Below are 24,527 nucleotides of genomic sequence, written 5' to 3'. Positions count from 1 at the left end.
ATGATGACAGTTACCCATCTCACTCTTTCTAACGATAATAGAGAAAGACAAGATAATTCTAAATCAAATATATTGCGCAATATGATGTTTTGTATGTTGAAAATATATTTTTTAACAGTTGCAACACTAAGCCAAAGACAATCACCGCTTTTTTTTTTTAAGTGTCTTTTGTCGATGCTCAGTCGTTTCGTGTGTGTCGCCATTTTGTTGGTCCACACTCCATGGTATTATTGAGTGGTGAAAAAGAAGTTACTGTATTTAAAACCCCGCATTCTATGTGTATTGTCTAAAATGTCCAAAAGGCGAATCGAAGTCATGGACCCCTTCATTAAAAAGAAAAGGTTAGTATAGTAGCACATTTATTTTTCCTGTGCCATGCTCGATTTATCACTGTTTTTTCGCATATTTCAAAAGAAACGCTTAGTACAAAACAATCCTATTGTTTCTATTTTGAGAGGCTAATTATTTAAAATAGGTAACTTATTATAACGTTGGTCGTTGGTCCTTATTGGTTTTGTTTTGGCATCGTCTCCAGATTTTGGTGGCAGCTTGACTTTTTTACCGGTTTATTTTGTCTCTAAATCGATCCAACGATTTGTATAAATTTGCATGAAACACTTTTCTATTATAACAAAGGCCTAAATCGTTCAGTTCCTCTTCTCGCAGTGATATGCGTGAAAGGTACTTGCTTCATATTTATGATTATATTATGATGTATAGTTCGTTTTTTTCAGCATTAACCGATCTTGACAAGTATTTTAATTGAAAAATGCCTTTGAAAAATCAGTAACTATTGATTATGAAAGCAGAAGAATATAAATGATCGTATTAGATTCATAATTGTTACATATTTGCTGTGACTTATATTAAAAACCGGGCAAGTGCGAGTCGGACTCGCGCACGAAGGGTTCCGTACCATAATGCAAAAAAAAAAACAAAAAAAAGCAAAAAAAAAACGGTCACCAATCCAAGTACTGACCACTCCCGACGTTGCTTAACTTTGGTCAAAAATCACGTTTGTTGTATGGGAGCCCCATTTAAATCTTTATTTTATTCTGTTTTTAGTATTTGTTGTTATAGCGGCAACAGAAATACATCATCTGTGAAAATTTCAACTGTCTAGCTATCACGGTTCGTGAGATACAGCCTGGTGACAGACGGACGGACGGACGGACGGACAGCGAAGTCTTAGTAATAGGGTCCCGTTTTACCCTTTGGGTACGGAACCCTAAAAACGTGTTTTTCAATTAAGACACATTAAGATCGTATATCTTTTTTCTAATACTAAAAAAAAACAAACTATATGTATGTAGGTGTAACATGCTCATAATTAAATTCCTTTGGTTTTTTTATTGATGTCATTAATTATCCTTACCAATTGATGGCTTACAGTTGACTGTTTCCCATAGTTACAGTTTTTTACGTTACATTCAATTTGATTAGCTTCACATTTTGAAATCATGTACTTTATTTCGATTTGCAAATTTGCATCACCAAATAAACTAATACTCGTTAAAGAAAATAATAATAATAATTTCAGGTTACATACGTCCCACTGCTGGGCACAGGCCTCCTCTCATGCATGCATAATACTGGTTATCATATGAAAAATACAAATATTTTTTAAATGTAGTTTTGAAGTAATGACTCTATTAGAATGTATTTGTCAAAATAAATACTTAATATAAATAAATAATGGGGACACAACACAGATCAACCTGTTTATATAGATAAATACATACATACTTATATACATACAAAACACACTGGACTCAGGAACAGATATCTATGTTCATCACACAAATAAATGCCCTGGAATTCAAACCCAGGACCATCTGCTTAGCAGGCAGGGTCACTACCCACTAGGCCAGACCGGTCATCAGAATAGACCAACTTGCCTAGATATAAAAATTTTGCCTACTTCATATTACATTTTATCAAAAATCTGAAATATGCTAATGAATGTTACAGAGAGGAAAAGGCGGCTGCAGCAGCCGCTAAAGGGGAGAAGGGGGAGAGTTCAGACAGTGGGGCTACACTGGGCTCTGCCATGCCGCCTACTGCCACCAGCACGCCGGGAGTCAATCCGCTTACAGGTAACTTAGTAACATTCTATCCTCCTAAGGGGTCGTCCAGAAATCATGTGATCATATTTGGCCTATTTTTACATAATATTAGCCTCCCCCTTACATAATATTAGTCTTCAAAATCCTAAAACTAAGAGAATTCCTTTTTTCAATGGCAAAATGTTGAGACGCCGCTCCAATTGCGGCTCTATGCGACGTAAGCGCCAGCCGCCATAAGGTACCTTCTCCCATGGAATGTCACATATTATTATTTCGTAACTTTCTGGAAAATTTTGTACTTATGATAGTTATGACGCAATGAAAATAAATGTTTTTTATTGGTTGATAATGATGGATGGATGGCACAATATTTTATGTACAGTCAGCAGCAAAAGTTGCTAAGCGGGCGAGGTGTTCAAAATGACCTAGACACGCTCTTATTCTCCTAACAATAAAGTCGCGTCAAGATCATTTTGAACACCTGGCCCGCTTAGCAACTTCTGCTGCTGACTGCAAAAAAAAAGCATATATGAAGCATAGCAGGCAACCCTAGCCAAGAATAGTATCATTGAAAAAAGCTACGATGTATTTTAATTCGCAAAAATAGTAATTGTGCTGCAAAGTGTCATCAAATCGTATAGAAGAGATAACCTATAAACTCACTGCAGGAATTCAGTTGAAAACTTCAAACCGAAGGCCACACACGAATAAATTACTACTAAGGTGAGAATATTATTTAACAGTTGAAGTTCAAATTCCACCTAACACGTACTATTCTAAATTTTAACGGCCACTCACTTGTATTTTTCTTAACAACACAATCACCTGTTCAACACCTGATTGGAGATTTCACTGACAGTGACAGCTGACAGATGTACAGGCTTGACAACATAAGGCACAAAAGTTCACCAGTGTTACTATCTACGACTGTGATTGCTCTTATGCATAAGTAGCGACATCTCTCCGTAGTGTACACTCATTACTATAGATAACTGTCCCAAGCGCAGTATGGCATCTAAAGTTAACAAAAACAAAGCTACCACCAGTGGCCGAAAGATGGCGTCACAGGTCCCATGTTTTAATTGCAAAACGAAAACTGACCAAGACAATGCATTAGCATGTTCAGTATGTAAACAATATTATGATTTCGATTGTGCGGGCGTATCACAGAAGTTGCACCGCTTAAGAGGTATTGAATCGAGAAAAAAATGGTCATGTAGACTATGCGTTAATAAACAAAATAATGACATATCACTTTCTAAGGCTGAAACAAAAGCTACCTTAAATAAAAAACAGATACCAGCGAAGGAAATTACCCCTACAAAATCAATCGTTCAATTAGAGCCTAATTCTAATTTGCAATTAGAGGACCACCAAATTACGTCACCTCTTATAGAGCAAATTAATACTATGAACTCTCCTGAAATTTCTGACTGCCAAAATTCGTCGAAAATTAGTGAAAGCGATGAATCATCTACATGCCATACTCCAGTATCAACAGTCCTATTATCAAAAAGTGCAGATATGTCTTTTAGGAAATCAAATGAACTACGAGAAACTAAAGAAAAATTAAACCAACTATCATCCGCATTAGACATAACTCAAAATGAATTAGAAAATACGATATTAGAAAATAATGAATTGCGTCGACAAATAGATAAACTCACTGTTGAGAACAATACATTAAAAACTTTATGCTATTCGCCAAAAGTTAAAGGGAGTCCTTGTAGCGCAAAAAAAACAGCGAAAATGTCTTCTATTATGTCATCAAGCAGAATTTCAACACCAACCAGTGCTTCAAAGTCACCAAATACTACAGATGAAAGCACAGATGTCCTATGCTTACAACGAAAAGTTATGCTACTTGAACAGCAACTTAATGATGCAACAAGTGAAATTGCAGACTTAACAAAACAGATAGAGATCTTGTCACAAAAACTCCTATGTACTACTAACACGAGTGCCTCATCGCCAGCGTCACCTACAAAGAGCAAGCAAGTGGAACAACTTCCAAATACGAGCGTTTTGCGGGAAACAAAAACTAAACTGTGTTTTGTTAGTAATCAGAGGAATAATGGAACATTAGCAGCGATAGAAAATGCCTTCGATCAAGAATTCGAATTCTGCCATTACAACATGCCGAACTGCGGAATAAATGAATTAATAAAGACTTTAGACAGTAAACTAGTGAATTTTACCCAGAGGGATTTTTGTGTAGTACTTTTAGGTGAATGCGATTTCAAAAACAACCGAGACAACTGTGAGCTCGTTCGCGACTTAAGGTCTGAGGTACAAAAAATAATACATACTAAAGTGATTATCTGTCTTCCTACTTACGTGTGTGGAGCTCCAATATATAATTATGTAATTGAAACTTTTGGTAAGGAGTTAATACAGGATATGCAAAAGGATTATTATTGTTGCATTTTTGACACAAACTCGGAATTGTCTCTGGACATGTTTTCCAATTACACCGGGAAAATTAATAAATATGGAATAAAAAATGTATTCTTAAGTTTAAGACGATACCTCACAGATATTCAAAAGTTTTTTCGTGAATACTAGCCAAGGTGAAACACTCTCTGTCAAGAAGCACTTTTCAGATCAACTTGTTATTTTACATCAAAACATTGCGGGTGTTCTGAATAAATCTGACGGTTTAGAATTAACACTAGCAGATTTTGCAAATGATTCCATTGATATTCATATTTTGTGCCTCACAGAGACCTTCATTCAAGCGGGGCATGAAAACAATGTACAAATTTCGAACTTTACGCTAGCAAATTATTTCTCTCGAATTAATAGTAAACGGGGTGGGGTTTGTATTTTTACTAGACCGTGGATTGAATTCAATACCTTGGACTTAAACAGATTCGCGCGGGAGTGTGAATTTGAATGTTGTGGAATCGATCTTGTGAAATTAAACTCCATAGTGATCTGCTTGTACAGAGTCCCACAGTGTAATCAGAATCAATTCATAGAGAGATTGGATAGTTTTTTAAATTATATAGCTCAACAATATAAAAATAAATATATAATTATATGTGGAGACTTGAACATAGATACTCTTAAGGATTCCCAAACAGCAAAATTATATAATGAAGTTTTGATAAGGTATAACTTACAGAACCATATTTCTGCAGCAACTCGTATCACCAGTACATCTCAAACCTCTATTGACCATATTATAACAAATATTACAGACTCGAAAACAGTTTCATGCATCATCCATGATATAGGTCTATCAGATCATACAGCACAGACTGTGCATATAAAGGTAAATGAAAACACAAGTCCCAATCAGTTTTGTCTTTTCCGTAGAGATTACAGTGAAGAGAACATTTTAAAATTTGTCAGCTGTATGCAAAATTTGAACTATAATAATGTTTACAATAATTCTAGTGCTAATGATGCATTCAACGAATTTCATGATCTCTTGGGGCTTTTTCATGACTTATGTTTTCCTTTAGTGAAAGTAGTTATAACAGAGAAACCAAAAAAAGCTAAATGGATCTCAAAAGGTCTAAGGCTTTGTTGTAAACGTAAGCGCGCATTATACTTACAAGCATGTAAAAGCAAAAATATACAGCTTAAGTCTAAGTATAAAATATACTCAAAAGTGTTACAGTCTGTTATACATAAAGCTCAAAAGAGAAGCAATTATAACTATAGATTTAATGCTAGAAATGCGTGTCGCGCGACTTGGGATATAATTAATGATAGGGTGGGTAAATTGCGGCAACCAAGCTACATACAAAATATAGTAAGTGATAATGGTATTACATCTAAGCCTAAAGATATTGCAGAATTGATTAACAATTATTTCATTGATGTATCCAACAAGTTCCATCCAAAATATGGATCACCGCTACAAAATTTTGATCGATTGTCTCAGAGTATGTTTTGCAATCCCACTACTCCAAAAGAGATTCTAGAAACTATTAGGAAATTAAAAAACACTGCATCAACTGGATATGATGAAATAAATTCCAAAATACTAAAGGCTTGTGCCGAATCAATATGTGTACCTCTATCGTATGTCTTCAATCTTTCTCTTGCGGAGGGAACATTTCCTGAAAGGCTCAAAAAGTCCATAGTTAAACCGCTCCACAAAAAAGGACCAAAAAATAATGTAGCCAATTATAGACCTATTTCACTAATACCTGTCCTATCGAAACTGTTTGAAAAACTTATGCATTCTAGACTTGTCAATTTTGCCGATAAATATGAGATTTTTTCAGACCAGCAGCATGGCTTTAGAGCTAGTAGGTCTACAGCTACTGCAACTTTTGCTCTACTCAAGGATGTCATACAATGTGTGGATAAAGGACAGCCAGTCGTAGTCCTTTTTTTGGACATGACAAGGGCATTTGACTTGGTTGCTCATCAGAGACTCTTGACAAAACTTGAGCACTATGGAGTGCGAGGAAATGTGCTTCGCTGGATAGAGTCATACTTAAGTCAAAGAACGCAATATACAGAAATTGTTAGGAGGGAAGGCAAGTCTTTAAACACCTACAAATCTAACTGCAGAGAAAATTACTTTGGCGTGCCACAGGGCAGTGTCTTGGGCCCATTACTGTTTTCATTTTACATAAATGATTTGCCTAAAGCCGTAGATTTTCCTACCGTACTATTTGCAGACGACACTTCCGTAGTAATACCATGTACTGATATGCAAACATTTGAAAGTGACATTAATAGAACTCTGAATGCATTAGTCAACTGGCTGGAAATTAATAACCTATCAATAAATGTAAGCAAAACTAGGTATATGCAATTTAGAACTAGTAAGCGTCAAAGTTTGAAGCTAAATATAACTTGCTTAGGTGATTCTGTCAGCGAAAATAAAAGCTTCAAATTTCTTGGTATAGATTTGGATGAACATTTAACCTTTAATGAGCATGTTGATGGTGTTTGTAGTAAAATAAATAAATTTATATTCCCTTTGAGGAAAGTCAGACAAACAGTATCTCGAAAATCAGCATTACTGGCATATCACAGCCAGGGTTGGGCAGTATTTCAATTACATGTATTTGAAATACGTATTTGAAATACATTGTAGTATTTTGTATTTGTATTTCAAATACTACCTGGAAAAGTATTTTGTATTTGGTATTTCAAATACTGCACTCACATGTATTTTGTATTTTGTATTTCAAATACTTCAAGCTTCAAAATACATTTCTACAAAATACATTTTATTAAATTCTATGATCCTAAAATGGAACGTTTTTTTTAAAAATATAATGTACAACTTGTACGAGGGCAAATATGTACCATGCGCGAGTTATTCTGCGCGGAACTTTTCGTCAACAGCCAGGGGATAGAGTCATTACAGTAGTTTCCGTCCATGCTCTAGTTTTCGACCACTTGACAGATAGGCAAATAATATATTTCATTTTTAATTTACTATTTGCAGCAATGTAGGTTTATATTCAAATTTCGTCAAGTGGATGAAAACTAGAGCTGGACGAAAACAAGCGCAATGACCCTATACGTTTTTAGGAAAGGATATTCGTTAAACAAACTAAACGATTAGACAAAAAGAATTAAAAGTATTTTGTATTTTGTATTTGAAATACATTATTTTAAACACTGTAATTTGTATTTTGTATTTCAAATACCAGTCACCAAAGTAGTTTGTATTTGGTATTTCAAATACTTTTAAAAATGTATTTTGTAATTTGTATTTGAAATACGTGGAAGCCAGTATTTTGCCCAACCCTGATCACAGCTACATTATGTCTACACTCAGATATGGTATAATAGTATGGGGTAACTCATTTGATGTGCAAAGGGCGTTCATAATGCAAAAAAGATGTATAAGAGCCATCTTCAAAATGAAACAAATGGAATCCTGTAAGCCAGTAATGCAAAAGAATAAATTGTTATCACTACCATCCTTGTACATATATGAAATGGCTCTTTTTGTTCGCCTCAATGAAACTCATTTTAAAAAAAACTGTGATATGATAAGTTACAATGACCGTATATCTAGACAGCGCAATCTACTATTTTTGCCAAAAACCTGCCTCAAACAAACAGCTAGAAGTTCATTTTATATGTGTATAAAAATATTTAATAGGTTGCCAGCTGACATAAAAGACCTTCCAATCAACAAGTTTAAAAAGAAATTATTTTTATGGCTTAATGACATGTGTTTTTATTCCATACATGAATACTTTGATTATGAAATGGAATAGAAATAGGAATTTGAAATTGTAAATAATGAATTGCATGACTTTTCTAATGTTAATAATTAATCTGACATGTTATTTCTAATATTTTTTATGTTATAATTTTATGTTAGTGCGACTATACTTTAAATTTTGCATGCTACACCAAGCAGGGTATGGTTGAACTAATTAATATGTTATTGTACACCTTTGTAAACCCATATTCAGCAAATAAATAAATACAAAATACAAATAAATAAAATAAAGCAAATGAAGTTTAATATTGCACACACACAAAATATGCAATCTATGAAGTTTAATATTGCACACACACAAAATATGCAATCTTGGTCTCTGGTTCGAAGGGAATACTTCAACTTCAACAGAAGTATGTGTAATCTGGCTCCTCTTCTTCTTCAACCTTGCGTTTTCCCGGCCTAGCGCCAGGGTCTGCTTTCCTGCTCAGTCTTCTCCACTTTGCCCCATCTTCGGCATCCTCAGGCGTGAATCTCACGATTGTTCTCTTGCATGTCCACTGTCACGACGTCCAGCCAGCGCTTCGTAGGCCTATCGCGGCAGCGTGATCAAATTGGAATCATTACAAATCATCTTTTAGTTCTAGAAATAAAAGGCGACATTCACCAGGAAATTGAGTGAACCTTGTAAATAAGACGTTTTATACACACACATACAGATGCAATTTTATAGTCTTCTTAATTAAGTCTAAAGGCAATTAAGCTCCATTATCCAACAAATTCTTTTTCCTCAGGTCTCCCGCACTCGCAGCGCTATCACGAGCTCCTTCGGCGCCGCCTCGGCCTCCCCGTGTGGGAGTACAAGAACGACTTCATGAGACTCCTCAACACGCACCAGTGCGTTGTGCTCGTCGGCGAAACCGGCTCCGGCAAGACCACACAAATACCACAGTGGAGCGTTGAGTTCGCTGCTGTCACCGCTGGAAAATCCAAAGGTGTCGCTTGCACCCAACCGAGGAGAGTAGCCGCTATGTCTGTAGCCCAGCGAGTCGCTGAGGAAATGGATGTGGTTCTCGGCCAGCAAGTCGGTTACAGCATCCGTTTCGAAGACTGCTCCGGACCACACACCTTACTCAAATACATGACAGACGGTATGTTGCTACGAGAAGCCATGTCTGACCCTATGTTAGATCAATACAGAGTGATTCTTCTTGACGAAGCTCACGAAAGGACGCTGGCTACAGATATATTGATGGGTGTGCTGAAAGAAGTTATCAAGCAGCGCACAGATTTGAAGCTAGTTATCATGTCAGCCACATTAGACGCTGGTAAATTCCAGCAGTACTTCGACAATGCTCCGCTCATGAACGTACCAGGTCGTACTCATCCTGTAGAGATATTCTACACACCGCAGCCTGAACGAGACTATCTAGAAGCAGCTATTCGTACTGTAGTCCAAATTCATATATGCGAAGAGATCGCTGGCGATATACTTCTATTCCTAACTGGTCAAGAAGAAATAGAAGACGCTTGTAAGCGAATTAAAAGAGAAATAGACAATTTAGGACCAGATGCGGGCGAGTTAAAATGTATACCGCTATATTCAACGTTGCCACCGAATCTGCAGCAGAGAATCTTTGAACCAGCGCCTCCGAACAGGTCAAATGGAGCGATAGGACGGAAGGTGGTTGTGTCGACCAATATTGCTGAGACTTCGCTGACCATTGATGGAGTGGTGTTCGTGATTGATCCAGGATTTGCGAAACAGAAGGTGTATAATCCTCGCATCAGAGTGGAGTCACTATTGGTGTCTCCAATTAGTAAGGTAAGAAGCATCACTTCTACTCACTGTTACCATAGAGACCGAAGACTTAAAGGATGATTTAGATATGGAGAGGGAGCGCAGGGCATTGTCAGTTAGAGCAAACATGCTAGCCCGCAGATTTGCTCGGTGTACAGATGGAGTCAAAATCACTATATTTAAGGCTTATTGTACATCATTGTACACGTCAAGTCTGTGGGTTAGATATACTCAGTGAGCTTACAATGCCTTGCGCATACAATACAATAATGCGTTTAGGATGCTGTTGAGACTGCCGCGTTTCTGCAGCGCATCGTCCATGTTCGCCAAGGCGCGCACAGACGGCTTCGATCTCGTGTGGCGCAAGAAAACGGCCTCACTGCTTGACAGAGTGCGCGGGAGTACCAACAGCATTCTAAACATGATAGCTGCTAATAAGTTAGATTGTCCTCTGTTATGGGCAATGGGTCAGCGGACAAAGTCACTTTTGTTTATAAATTATTAAATATTTTATTAGGTTACGGTTGTTACTAACATAAATTATAAGCGATAACTAACAAATGTATGGACCTTATGTTGTCTTTAATAAAGAAATTTTAATTTAATTTAATAGAGAAAAAAATACATAGAGTGCTCATTCCATACTTCAGTTTTTGTACCAAAAGACATTATTTTCGTAGTCGACATTTAGCATCGAGTAACGGAATTATCAGTACTGCTTGACAATAGATGTTGCACCGACCTAAAAGTCTAATGCTCAACAATTTTCAGCTAATAGTATAACCTGAATAACCGGAACTCTATTTTCAACGACTTCTGCTTTTAATATTAGCTGTAAATTGTTGTTCAGTACAATTTTCATGAGTCGCGACACTAGAGAATTCTAGTATCGAGTAGCGGTACTGATAATTCCGCTACTCGATGCTAGATGTCGACTGCGAAAATAATAGTCGTTTTGGTACCAAAATTGGAGTGAGCACTCTATTCTTAATATACTTCTCTATTCTCCCGAGTCCCTGGGGCCCTTATAAAGGATTTAATCCAAATCGAATTTTGAAATAATTATTAAAATGGAATACAAGAAGGTTTCAAATTCAAAACTGCAAGAATGACAAGGGGGACTCAGGAGGCTATGATACTGTCTACCGATAACGATCTTCTTTATTAGGGGCTATATTAGGCTCCAAAGCCTATGTATCACGGCGACCATTTCTGATCTATTGTGATCGCCACCTACTACAACTCTCGATCCAATCCTGCAACTTCAAATAGCTGCAGGATCCTTTTGGTCTCGATAGACTACCACCTCTGGGCGCAATATGTGTCCGCCCAAGATTAGGTTACGAGACTCACGAGTGCGCATTAGGCAAGGGCACTCTGTGAGGATGTGCAAGGGCGTCTCCTCTGCCTCCATGCAGAGTCTGCACCGCCCTATGTCACGTTTACCCATGGTGTGCGTACCGATACAGCTCTAATAATGTAACTGTGTGTGTGCAGGCGTCGGCCCAGCAGCGCGCCGGCCGCGCGGGCCGCACCCGGCCCGGCAAGTGCTTCCGGCTCTACACGGAGAAGGCCTACAAGAACGAGATGCAGGACAACACCTACCCCGAGATCTTGAGGTGACTGGGGTGGTAGTAGCGGGGGGGGGGGGGGGCTTTTGTAAATATTTGGGCATTTTCACTTCTTGCTATTTCAGTCGATCTCGTTACAAAAAGTACTGAGATTGACTGAAGCAGGCGTGTCTCACTCCGCGATTTCGTCGCTTTGCTACAGGCAGAGATGGGCATTAATCGATTAACTTTTTAATCGACTAATCAATCGATTAAAAAAGTTAATCGTCAAAATTAATCGGCGATTAATTTAATCGCGATTAATTTAGTCGACCTAACATACGATTGAAATTGAATTAATCTTAATATTAATCGATTAAATTTCTCGATTAACTCTCGATTGAAAGTAGACAGGTGGTCATTTTTGTATGTAACTAAAAATCAAAACTTCTTGCGTACACATTAAAAACCATTCCAGTGTTATAAATGTGCTTCAATAATATAAGATGGTTACATTGGTTACTATAATAATGCGGATAACTTAGCGCGGCATCTCTAGGTAAGGGTTTAGGGCTTGTAGCGCAGGCATAAAAATTAGAAAGAGAACGACGTATGTGTATGAAAGAGCAAACACATTATTTACCTCTTATCAGTTGTTTTCTATAAGGTTTCAACTTGTCAATGCAGTAATTACTTACTACTTACATCGAACGGATACTATCCTATCGAAGACGGTCGAAATTAATAGTCTCCAAGTGAACATACATAAAAATTCGTCTGTTACTTATATTATTTATAAATGTTTCAGACGAATTAGGCACCTCGTCCTTTTTTTTTTAAGTCGGTTAAAAAGACCATATGTATTGCTAAAATTAATCGAGAGAAAATTAATCGAACTAATTAATCGATTAAAAAAATTAATCGCCGGTAATTAGTCGACGATTAATTTAATCGTGACAATATTAGTCGGAGCTTTTCGACTAAAATTAATTAATCGTCACTTTTAATCGTTGCTCGCGATTAAGTCGGTTAATTTTAATCGTTAATCGTCAGTCGATTACATTTTGCCCAACTCTGGCTACAGGTAGCTAAAAGTACATCCGTTCGGCCCCAATTTTGGGGTTTGCCATAAGCCGCGCGTGGCGCTGTCGCCACCTAGCGGCCATGTCTGTGCTGATCGTAACAGACGCGTTTTGTTAGACAGTAAGTCTTCTGTACTTAGTACTATTATTTATTCTGTGACTGAAGTAGCATGACAAATACGAACGATTCCAAGAAAATACGATGGAATACAATTATGCACAATCTGTTAATTAACCTTTTAACAGCCATAATATAATTTTTCATCGAACGTGCTCGTGTCGTCGCCGGTACGAAGTTACACTAGTTTTCTGTATATCAGACTACGGCGGTTAAAAGGTTAACTTTATAGGTATTTTCAGTTGATTTAATCACTTATGATCATGTAACTTCATTATAACAATTTGTATCAATCGCGAATTAACATTGCGTCTAAAAAGAGTAGAATACTTTTACTTATCCACAATTATATTTGTAATACTTAGTTTTTAATGCCATTACTCTAATAACTCTATTCTTTTTAGTACCACATAACCCTAGTTGCACGGACATTCATTGAATCTTTACACCCCCCTTCCCCCTCCCTCCTTTTTTTTACTGTCGTACGAAGGTTGTAAGTCGTTATGATCTTGACTGTGCAAGTGTACAGTAATACACTTGCACAGTCAAGATCATAACGACTTACACATTTTTTATCCTTATTGCCATCTTGCCACGGCTCATGGGAGCCTGGGGTCCGCTTGACAACTAATCCCAAGAATTGGCGTAGGCACTTGTTTTTACGAAAGCGACTGCCATCTGACCTGGCCCAGGGGGTAAACTAGGCCTTATTGGGATTAGTCTGGTTTCCTCACGATGTTTTCCTTCACCGAAAAGCGACTGGTAAATATCAAATGATATTTCGTACATAAGTTTCGAAAAAACTCATTTCGTACTAATGAGTACCAGCTGGGATTTGAAGCCGCGACCTCCAGATTGCAAGTCGCACGCTCTTACCGCTACTTAGCAGGCGAGGCTCACTCCGCGATTTCGTCGCTTTGCAACAGGTAGCTACAAGTACATTCGTTCCACACCAATTTTGGTGGCTAGCCATAAGCCGCGCGTGGCGCTGTCGCCACGTAGCGGCCATATCTGTCCTGATCCTAACAGACGCGTTTTGTTAGAGAGTGAATTTTCTGTACCTATAGTCTTCTTCTTCTGGATACTCGGCCGAATATCCGGTATCCGGTCGCCGAATATTCGGCCAGCGGCATTCTGCAGGTTTGACCTGTTTCCTAGTGAACCTTCGCGTGGACACCATTCTAGGTTCGAAATGAGTGCGCGTGCAAGTCAGTAGAATGTTTAAATTGTTTTAAAATATTAAAAAAGTACGATTATGATCAAGACTGTTTCTTAAATCCAATTAGTGTACTCCGAAATCAAGCAATGTTACTATCCGGTATCCGGCCGGATGTTAAAATCATGGCTGGATAGGCCAGATACCGGATAGTAACCGAATATCCGGTGCATCTCTAATTTATTCTGTACTAATGATTTATTATCTTGAATGAATGTCCGTGCAACTGGTGTGTACGTATAGCATGGTGCAGCGAACTAATGCCACCCGCATTGCCCGTTGCAGATCGAACTTAGGGTCTGTAGTTTTGCAGTTGAAGAAGCTGGGCATTGACGACCTGGTGCATTTTGACTTCATGGACCCGCCGGCCCCGGAGACCCTTATGAGAGCGTTGGAGTTACTCAACTATCTGGCCGCTTTAGGTAAGATTTCTATTCCAAACCTTAGATAAAGAAATAAATATTATAGGGGCATTCTTACACAAATTGACTAAGTCCCACGGTAAGCTCAAGAAGGCTGGTGTTGTGGGTGCTCAGACAACAATTGAGATTGAGAGAGAATGATTATAATATATCATTCTCTCTTCTATAATACATATTATGTAAGGTCTGTCTCCATATTGCGCGGCAAACTATCGAACATTGGCTCGCGAGGCAGCCGCGCGAAATGGATACCGGGTCGCGAGCCAACACGATCAGATCGAGTTGGCTCGCGAGCGAATATGGAGACAGGCCTTAATATACAAATACTTAAATACATAGAAAACATCCATGACATGACAAATATCTGCGCTCATCACACAAATAAATGCCGGGATTTGAACCCAGGACCATCGCCTTCACAGGTATTCGTCAACTTAGATTATATATTGAAGTCTGTCAAGCTATTTCCGTCAGTAGAAAAAAGCAGTAAATTTAAACTTTATCTCGCGCTCAGGTGCCAAATAGATTAATTAAGACTCTTTTTTGCAGGTAAGTAGCACGTGCGGTTTTACTTAACCGATTCGTTGCTGATGACACTGCCGTGTCATCAATGTTTTTTACGTGTGGCGTATGACACGGGAGGAGTGAATTAGCCGTCGGGGCCTGTTACAAATCGACAGACTATAACCACATTGCAGCTAAAAGATATTTAACATAGTGATGATGGGTTTCCAGATGACGACGGCAACCTGACAGACCTCGGCGCGGTGATGGCGGAATTCCCTCTGGACCCCCAGCTGGCCAAGATGCTGATCGCGAGCTGCAATCACAACTGCTCCAACGAGATCCTCTCCATCACAGCCATGCTGTCTGGTGAGTCCATCTTTGATATATAGCCGGTAAAACTAGTTTCTCAGTAGAAATGTTTACCTTTTTTCTAATGCTATAAAACACGAACTATACTATTAGTAGTAGGTATTAAAGCGACATATTGTAGGAAGTGAGTCTGTTTTCTAAGATTCTTTTTGTTTTTATCTACAATTGAGACCGTAAATTAATCGGATACATAATCTATTTCGACGTAAACTATTATATCAATATATGGAGGAGACAGTAGGAGTAACGTAATAAATATTATACATATATATTTCTTGAGGGATCTTCACTGTTCAGTATAATGTTCAGTAGAGGATTCCTGCTCCGTCTTCGCATTCGAAAGCTTTGATACGTCGTCTCGTACCTCTGACTCTTATGGAAATAGCTTAAATGAATGCTTTTCTGTATGTTACAGTGCCCCAATGCTTCGTGAGGCCGAACGAGGCGCGGAAGGCCGCCGACGAGGCCAAGATGCGCTTCGCACACATCGACGGCGACCACCTTACGCTCCTCAACGTCTACCACGCCTTCAAGCAGAGTCAGTAGCATACTCATAATCCTACCTTTAAACGAGCAATCTATACTAATATTATAAATGCGAAAGTGTGTCTGTCTGTCTGTTACCTCTTCACGCTTAAACCGCTAAAAGGATTTAGTTTAAATTTGGCATAGAGATATAGTTCGTTTTTTTAGCATTAGAAAGAACTTGCAAGAAGGTAAGCGATCTTGACATGTCTTTTAATTGAAAAACGCTTTATAAAAATATAAAACTATTACTTATGAAAGCAGAAGAATATAAATTATCGTATTAGATTCATAATTGTTACATATTTGCCGTAACTTATTTTTAAAATGTGTTTTTCAATTAAAAGACACATCAAGATTGTTTACCTAATTTCTAATGCTAAAAAAAACGAAGTATAGTTTGAAATTAATGAAGTGCCTGTTAATTTGTGTAAGCATATTATGCTCAACATTATTGCTATAAGATTTTATTCAGGCGCTATACTTACTCTAACTGCTGGTACTAATTCCACGCAGACGAGGTCGCGGGCAAAAGCTAGTAGGGAATATTAGGCAAAACACTGCGTAGGGGGCGCCCCTATCCATCACAATCTGGGGGTCTACCGCGAAACAAGTCAATCGAAATAAAACTATTGAAACGGATTATATGGGTGGGTTGACCACGAACGCTGTAAAGGGTTCGAAACGTTGGGATGAATTCAATATACGCGATATAGTCCGTTTTAATAGTTTTATTTCATGAGTAACTATCGCGGTAACCGAAGACTGGTGTATTAAGAAAATCGAAATTTAGTTAACTAACCGCTCTATCACTCTTGCTTATTCGAGCGGTAAAGAGGCTGATAACTAAATTTCGAATTTCTCGTTTCCCGGTAGGCCCTTGTTAACAAACCGCCTTGATGCATCAATGTCATATTTTGTTGTCTGCGAAAAATTGTCAAAAACAGTTTAAGGCACAGTATGTAAAAGTTACTCTATGGTTTACAAGCTAGCTTAGTGCTGCACTCTGGCGGCAGAACATAGCAGTAATACCTACCCCCTATTCTGGTATATTATTATCATGAATCTAGTATATAACTAGATTAGGCATGATCAGGGGGAAATGACCGAACGGGATAGTCTTATGTATCTTTTAAGAAGTAGTAGCAGCGAAAGCGCTATTATTGTTTGTCCTTGTCACAGTCTCACTTTTTTTTATTCCCCACCTTAAATTTAATATGGATTATGGTGGGCAACCTTCGAGCAACACCGGCTTCCGACACGTCGGAAGGGAGGGGCCCAAGCGATATCTCACCGTACAAATCATTCTGCCATTTTTCGCGGGGGGAAGGTGCACACAGTCGCACTTCTCACACACTTACATACAAAATCCAATCAGAGGCCCTACCGCGAACCACGTTCGACGTGTTGCCTCTCTATGGCACTTGTAAATTCATACGTAAGTGTGACAGGGAGGCAACACGTCGAACGTGGTTTGCGGTAGGCCCTCTGTAATGACGACACAAATACATAGAAAATGACACACGTCAAAGACAAATCTTGCAAACCTCGATCTCTTTTTGTATACGGACGAGTGACTAGTGTCACAACACGCACACTAACACATTTTCGTTGAAGTATGTCATTGTATTCTGAGAGATGAGAAGTCGGATTTGTCGCTCGACCGATCCGCAATACGTACTGAGCGAGCAAAATCGATAAATCCAACAATTGCTTGAGACTAAAATATAATAAGTGTATTTAAATGTAATTAAACGTATGATATGTAAAAAAAAATATTACATGTGAAATGTAACACTTTCTTTTTGTAAATTTGATGTCCCCGACCTCTTTTTATAACAAAAAACCGAGCAAACAGGCATTTTTGTGCAGCAGTGTTCACGCGCGCGTCTGGAATCGGTCTAGTGAAAAATCCAAGTGCAACTAGTTTTATTACCCGCGCTAGATTATATTGACGCGCTAATCTTGTACCTCGGCAGAGGGGAAATAGTGCGAATGCCGCCTCCCTTCCGTGTTGCTCGAAGTGGGCAACAAATAAATTCGACCAATCATAGTGTCGCATTACGTAAGTTTTGTCCCTCACGGAGGCACGCGTATACCACTTCTATAGGATCATACCATCTATGTTGTATATATATTCGTATTATATATGTCGGGGATCTCGGAAAGTCTAACGATTTCGAGAAATTTGCTATATGTGGGTTTTGTTCCTTGTCGTGTCCTCATGGCTGAGGGACGTGACGAATGTGGACACTTTTCACTAGCGCTCAGTGCATGCTAGCCTGCAATGTGGCGTTTGTATCTGACGTTATTCTGTCCGCCCAACGTGTGGCCATACGTCCACCCCTACGCTTCCTTGCCATGCGGCCAGTAATAAGGAGCTTTTCCAGGCTATCTGGCCCTGTCCTGCTCAGATGTGTTGTGGGTTTTATGGACGAAAAATCGATCTGGCTACGTCTTATCTCTGAAAAATCTCGGTCTCGGTCTCCCAAATATTTATTTTTATTCCCATTTTAATTTGCAGACATGGAAGACCCTCACTGGTGCTATGACAACTTCATCAACTACCGCTCGCTGAAATCAGGAGACAACGTGCGACAACAGCTCTCCAGGATTATGGATAGGTACGCTACAACATGGACCCGGGTATGTCCTTAACCGATTCGGGGCTGATGACACGCCTGCCGTGTCATCAATGTTTTTTACGTGTGGCGTATGTCACGGGAGGAGTGTCATCATATTCTATGGCGAATGGCATGGCTGCCGTGTTATGAAATTATTGTTCCGCGCCACAGCCACAAGTTTTCGAAAATGGAACACGCAACGAATCGGTTAAACTACGTCCAGGACCCGGGTATGTCCTTAAACCACGTCCAAGACCACCGGTGGACGGGCAGCAGCGTCCCTCAAATTCGGTGTACTCGACTGCGATCGCCAACCCGCCTGCCAAGCGTGGCGATTATGGCATTCACCCCCTAAAGGGGGAGGCCTATATTCAGCAGTGGACGTCTTATGGCTGAGATGATAACGCTACAACATAACAAACTAACTAAGCCAACTATCTATAAAGTGTCTTCTTCCTCGCGTTATCCCAGCATTTTGTCCACTTGACAACTAAACCCAAGAATTGACGTAGGTACCAGTTTTTACGAAAGCGATTGCCATCTGACCTTCCAACCCAGAGGGAAAACTAGGCCTTATTGGGATTAGTCCGGTTTCCTCACGACGTTTTCCTTCACCGAAAAGCGACTGGTAAATATCAAATGATATTTCGTACATAAGTTCCGAAAACTCATTGTACGAGCCGGGGTTGGATTATTTACGGGCAATGAGTATTAAAAAAATACCTATAGGTACCTAAGTAATGCCAGGCGTGACTCACTCCGCGATCTCGTCACTTTGCAACAGGTAGCTAAAAGTACATCCGTTCCACACCAATTTTAGTGGCTAGCCATAAGCTGGTCGCCACCTTGCGGCCATATCTGTCCTGATCGAAACAGACGCGTTAGAGAGCGAGTCTTCTGTACCTAGTACTATTATTTATTCTGTGGTAATGCTAATTTTGCATTATTAATTTTCAGGTTTAATTTGAAGAGGACAAGCACAGAGTTCACAAGCAAAGACTACTACATTAACATAAGGAAAGCGCTGGTCAATGGATTCTTCATGCAGGTAACTTAAACTATATCCATTTTCGATTATTTCGGTTCGTAAAATAATGTAACCAAACAAAAATGCAAGGCATACGGAAATAGTTATTTGTTTTACAAGGGGGCAAAGTTGTTGTTTAACCGCTCGTGATAATATTGATACCCGAGCAAGCGAAAGATTCCAAAATTGAGTCTCTTCGAAAAATGGAGTCTTGAGCGTTGCGAGGGTTTCAAAGAACGAGGGTTAAACAAAATTTGCCCCCGAGTGAAACACAAAATTTTTCACCACACCAACAACCCGAAGCAAATATTAAATGTAAAATATCAAACAAAATCAAACCAAATCCAATCCAAATGAATGTTATTAAATATCATTTAAAAGTCAATTCAACCAGCAAACATAAGAAAACAACTCAAAATTTGCATTTGATTACTTTGCCTCACATGTGAATAAAATGCAACTTTGCTATCAGTTTTTGAAGTGCAAAGTAAGCCTTTCCGAGCTGGTGTGGTGAAAAAGAATAAGAAGAATGAGAAACCATTTATTGCCACACAATAAACAGACAGGTTACTAAAAATAATAAGATTAAAAAAAATTGGCATGTGCGGCAAAAGGAACGGGCTCAGTATACGCTGCGTCAGCTATTTCATTACAAATTGCCTGCGCAGCGCTGATTTTCAGTCCAGTCCAGAATAGGGGATATTAGTGCAATGCCTGCTCTACCGCGCTTCGCGTACAATTTTGACCTATTTCCCGGTTTCCGATGATGCTGAAAATTTGCATGCATATGTAAGTCGGGTGACAATGCAATATTATGATACTATCGAGCTATGCTAGCTATCTGATGATGGAGACAGGAGGTGGCAGGTGGCCATAGGAACTCTGTGATAAAACAACGCAATTTAATTGTGTTTGGGGTTTTTGAATTCTAAAAACCCCAAACACAATTAGGTTGCGTTGTTTCATCACAGAGTTCCTATGGCCACCTCCAGTCTCCATCATCAGATCAGCTCGATGGTACCATAATATTGCATTGTCATCCGATTTATACATGCATGCAAAATTTCAGCTCAATCGGAAACCGGGAAGTGGATCAAATTTAACTTGCAAGATTTGATTACAGACAGACAACATGACAGGTGAAACTAAATAAAAGCTTGTACAATTAAATATTTGCCTAAAACTTGTTTCTAAATGATTTGTTATTCCAGGTGGCGCACTTAGAGCGCACGGGGCACTACCTCACCGTGAAGGACAACCAGATTGTCCAACTACACCCCTCCACGTGCCTCGACCACAAGCCCGACTGGGTCATCTACAACGAGTTCGTGCTCACCACCAAGAACTACATCAGAACTGTCACCGACATCAAACGTGAGTACCGACAGAGAGAAGGACAGATAGTCCAGCTGCACCCCTCCACGTGCCTCGACCACAAGCCCGACTGGGTCATCTACAACGAGTTCGTGCTCACCACCAAGAACTACATCAGAACTGTCACCGACATCAAACGTGAGTACTGACAGAGAGAGAAGGACAGATAGTCCAGCTGCACCCCTCCACGTGCCTCGACCACAAGCCCGACTGGGTCATCTACAACGAGTTCGTGCTCACCACCAAGAACTACATCAGAACTGTCACCGACATCAAACGTGAGTACCGACAGAGAGAAGGACAGATAGTCCAGCTGCACCCCTCCACGTGCCTCGACCACAAGCCCGACTGGGTCATCTACAACGAGTTCGTGCTCACCACCAAGAACTACATCAGAACTGTCACCGACATCAAACGTGAGTACCGACAGAGAGAGAAGGACAGATAGTCCAGCTGCACCCCTCCACGTGCCTCGACCACAAGCCCGACTGGGTCATCTACAACGAGTTCGTGCTCACCACCAAGAACTACATCAGAACTGTCACCGACATCAAACGTGAGTACCGACAGAGAGAGAAGGACAGATAGTCCAGCTGCACCCCTCCACGTGCCTCGACCACGAGCCCGACTGGGTCATCTACAACGAGTTCGTGCTCACCACCAAGAACTACATCAGAACTGTCACCGACATCAAACGTGAGTACTGACAGAGAGAGAAGGACAGATAGTCCAGCTGCACCCCTCCACGTGCCTCGACCACAAGCCCGACTGGGTCATCTACAACGAGTTCGTGCTCACCACCAAGAACTACATCAGAACTGTCACCGACATCAAACGTGAGTACCGACAGAGAGAGAAGGACAGATAGTCCAGCTGCACCCCTCCACGTGCCTCGACCACGAGCCCGACTGGGTCATCTACAACGAGTTCGTGCTCACCACCAAGAACTACATCAGAACTGTCACCGACATCAAACGTGAGTACTGACAGAGAGAGAAGGACAGATAGTCCAGCTGCACCCCTCCACGTGCCTCGACCACGAGCCCGACTGGGTCATCTACAACGAGTTCGTGCTCACCACCAAGAACTACATCAGAACTGTCACCGACATCAAACGTGAGTACTGACGGTAGAGAGAAGGACAGATAGTCCAGCTGCACCCCTCCACGTGCCTCGACCACAAGCCCGACTGGGTCATCTACAACGAGTTCGTGCTCACCACCAAGAACTACATCAGAACTGTCACCGACATCAAACGTGAGTACTGACAGAGAGAGAAGGACAGATAGTCCAGCTGCACCCCTCCACGTGCCTCGACCACAAGCCCGACTGGGTCATCTACAACGAGTTCGTGCTCACCACCAAGAACTACATCAGAACTGTCACCGACATCAAACGTGAGTACTGACAGAGAGAGAAGGACAGATAGTCCAGCTGCACCCCTCCACGTGCCTCGACCACGAGCCCGACTGGGTCATCTACAACGAGTTCGTGCTCACCACCAAGAACTACATCAGAACTGTCACCGACATCAAACGTGAGTACTGACAGAGAGAGAAGGACAGATAGTCCAGCTGCACCCCTCCACGTGCCTCGACCACAAGCCCGACTGGGTCATCTACAACGAGTTCGTGCTCACCACCAAGAACTACATCAGAACTGTCACCGACATCAAACGTGAGTACTGACAGAGAGAGCAGGACAGATAGTCCAGCTGCACCCCTCCACGTGCCTCGACCACAAGCCCGACTGGGTCATCTACAACGAGTTCGTGCTCACCACCAAGAACTACATCAGAACTGTCACCGACATCAAACGTGAGTACTGACAGGAGAGAGAGAAGGACAACCAGATAGGGGGGGGGGGGCTCACAATTTTAGAGAGTAGCCTAGTCCCACAGTAAGCTCAATAAGGCTTGAGTTGTGGGTACTAGTCGACGATGTATTTAATATAGATGCTCAAGCAAATCTTGTCAGTAGAAAAAGGCGTGAAATTAAAATTCTATGAGACAATATCCCTTCGTGCCTACATTTTTCAAATTTGCCGCCTTTTTCTACTGACAAGATCTGCTTGACCAAGTATATCCACATATGTATATAAAAAAACTTATATACTTAGAAAACATGATATCTCGGGAACAAAATGTGACGTTCCACGAAAAAAGGTACCTTATGGCGGCCGGCGTTTAATCGCATAGCGCCGCAATAATATTGGAGCGGCGTTAATATTAGCGTAAGCGCCAACCGCCATAAGGTACCTTTTCCGTGGGGCGTCACAAATATTTGTGATGAATACACATAAATGCCCTTACCAGGATTCGAACCCGGAACCTCCTGCTTCATAGGCAGGGTCACTACCGACTAGGCTAGGTATAAAAAATCTAAATTTGTATGACCCCTTATACCGGACTTATAACTAACAATATTATTTTCTTTTCCAGCCGAATGGCTCCTAAAGATAGCCCCGCAGTACTATGAGCTAAACAATTTCCCCGTCTGCGAAGCCCGAAGGCAGCTAGAACTGCTGCAAGCGCGGTTGGACTCCAAACCCTACCAAGAAGGGTTCTAGGCTAAGCTTGACCTAGCTATAATCTAGACCTTAACACACTGACACTGCGAGTGGCCCAGATGCCTTTGAGATACAAAAAATAAGTTTAGTTCTAAAAATCTATTAACATTTGACCGTATTTCTAGAATGCGACCAACATTTTATTTTTGTCATAGTGACTTACACCCTTACTCAGTGGCTTTGGTCGATTTCTGCATTGATAACAAAATGGTGTTGGTCGTTTTCTGCGTAACCACGGTATAGTGTGTAGCTTTCAAATAGAGCTCGAGGCTAATCCAATTGTCTATTGTTAAGTAAAACCGCACGTGCTACTTACCTGCAAAAAAGGGTCTTCATTATTCTATTTGGCACCTGACCGCGGGCTAGACCAACGCTCAAAAAACCAGTGTAGGTGCGTTCTCCGATAACGCGCCTTTGTTACGCATCTCGATGACACATTTTAGACTGGTTCTGTAGCGTTCGACTCGCCGGCACTCAGTAACCGAAGTACGTATTTTTTATGCAGGTGGTTGTGGCACGCGGCACGAGCGGTTTTACTTAACAATAGACAATAGGATTAGCCGTCGACCGCTATTTGAAGGTTAGACACTATATTTAAGTTGTTCTCGAAAACAACTTGTGACATAAGACACTACAGATGTAGTGCATAATTATTTTCCATCGTATTTTCACGGAAACTTACGAACGTGTCTTGCTATTTCAGTCAGTCTCGGTGCAAAAAGTACTGAGGTTGACTGAACAAGCGTGACAAATACGAAGGTTTCCGAGAAAATACGATGGAAAACAATTACGCACTACATCTGTATCAACAAGTTGATGTTAATAATTTGGTAGATTTTCGGAATTAGATTCCATAAAGAATTAAAAAATGAATAATATTTGCAGCACATTGCCTATGCAATATTTTGTATTAGTTTATCAACCACCAAGGATATTTTGTCATGATTTTAAGTTCTAAGACTTATTTTTGATGGACAGTAGAAAGAAAAAAGATATGCAATTGCATATAATTTATCCGTCTTTTAAACTATGATAAATATTTTCGTCATAAATTATAGAAAATAATTTTATGTTGAAAATATATTGTAATGTTCGCCCTGTAGGCTTTAATAATATATGTCCAG

The 24,527-nt window shown here is 40.1% G+C and overlaps 1 protein-coding gene across 1 annotated transcript; it reads left to right on the top strand.

Moving 5' to 3' along the window:
• The first annotated feature begins 203 nt into the window (after nucleotides 1-203).
• On the top strand, nucleotides 204-23,541 carry LOC134676306 (putative pre-mRNA-splicing factor ATP-dependent RNA helicase PRP1). Its single transcript, XM_063534681.1, has 11 exons — nucleotides 204-341; nucleotides 1,972-2,096; nucleotides 9,015-10,045; nucleotides 11,519-11,640; nucleotides 14,273-14,409; nucleotides 15,145-15,282; nucleotides 15,701-15,823; nucleotides 18,335-18,434; nucleotides 19,392-19,482; nucleotides 20,673-20,835; nucleotides 23,276-23,541. Exons 1-11 carry the CDS (start codon nucleotides 292-294, stop codon nucleotides 23,401-23,403), a joined length of 2,208 nt encoding a protein of 735 aa, XP_063390751.1. The 5' UTR covers nucleotides 204-291; the 3' UTR covers nucleotides 23,404-23,541.
• Nucleotides 23,542-24,527: the final 986 nt, after the last annotated feature.

This window comes from Cydia fagiglandana, chromosome 24, assembly GCF_963556715.1.
Source record: "Cydia fagiglandana chromosome 24, ilCydFagi1.1, whole genome shotgun sequence".
NCBI classification, from domain to species: Eukaryota; Metazoa; Arthropoda; class Insecta; order Lepidoptera; family Tortricidae; genus Cydia; species Cydia fagiglandana.
Note: the sequence above shows the minus strand (reverse complement) of the source record. Positions and strands in the feature narration are given on the sequence as shown.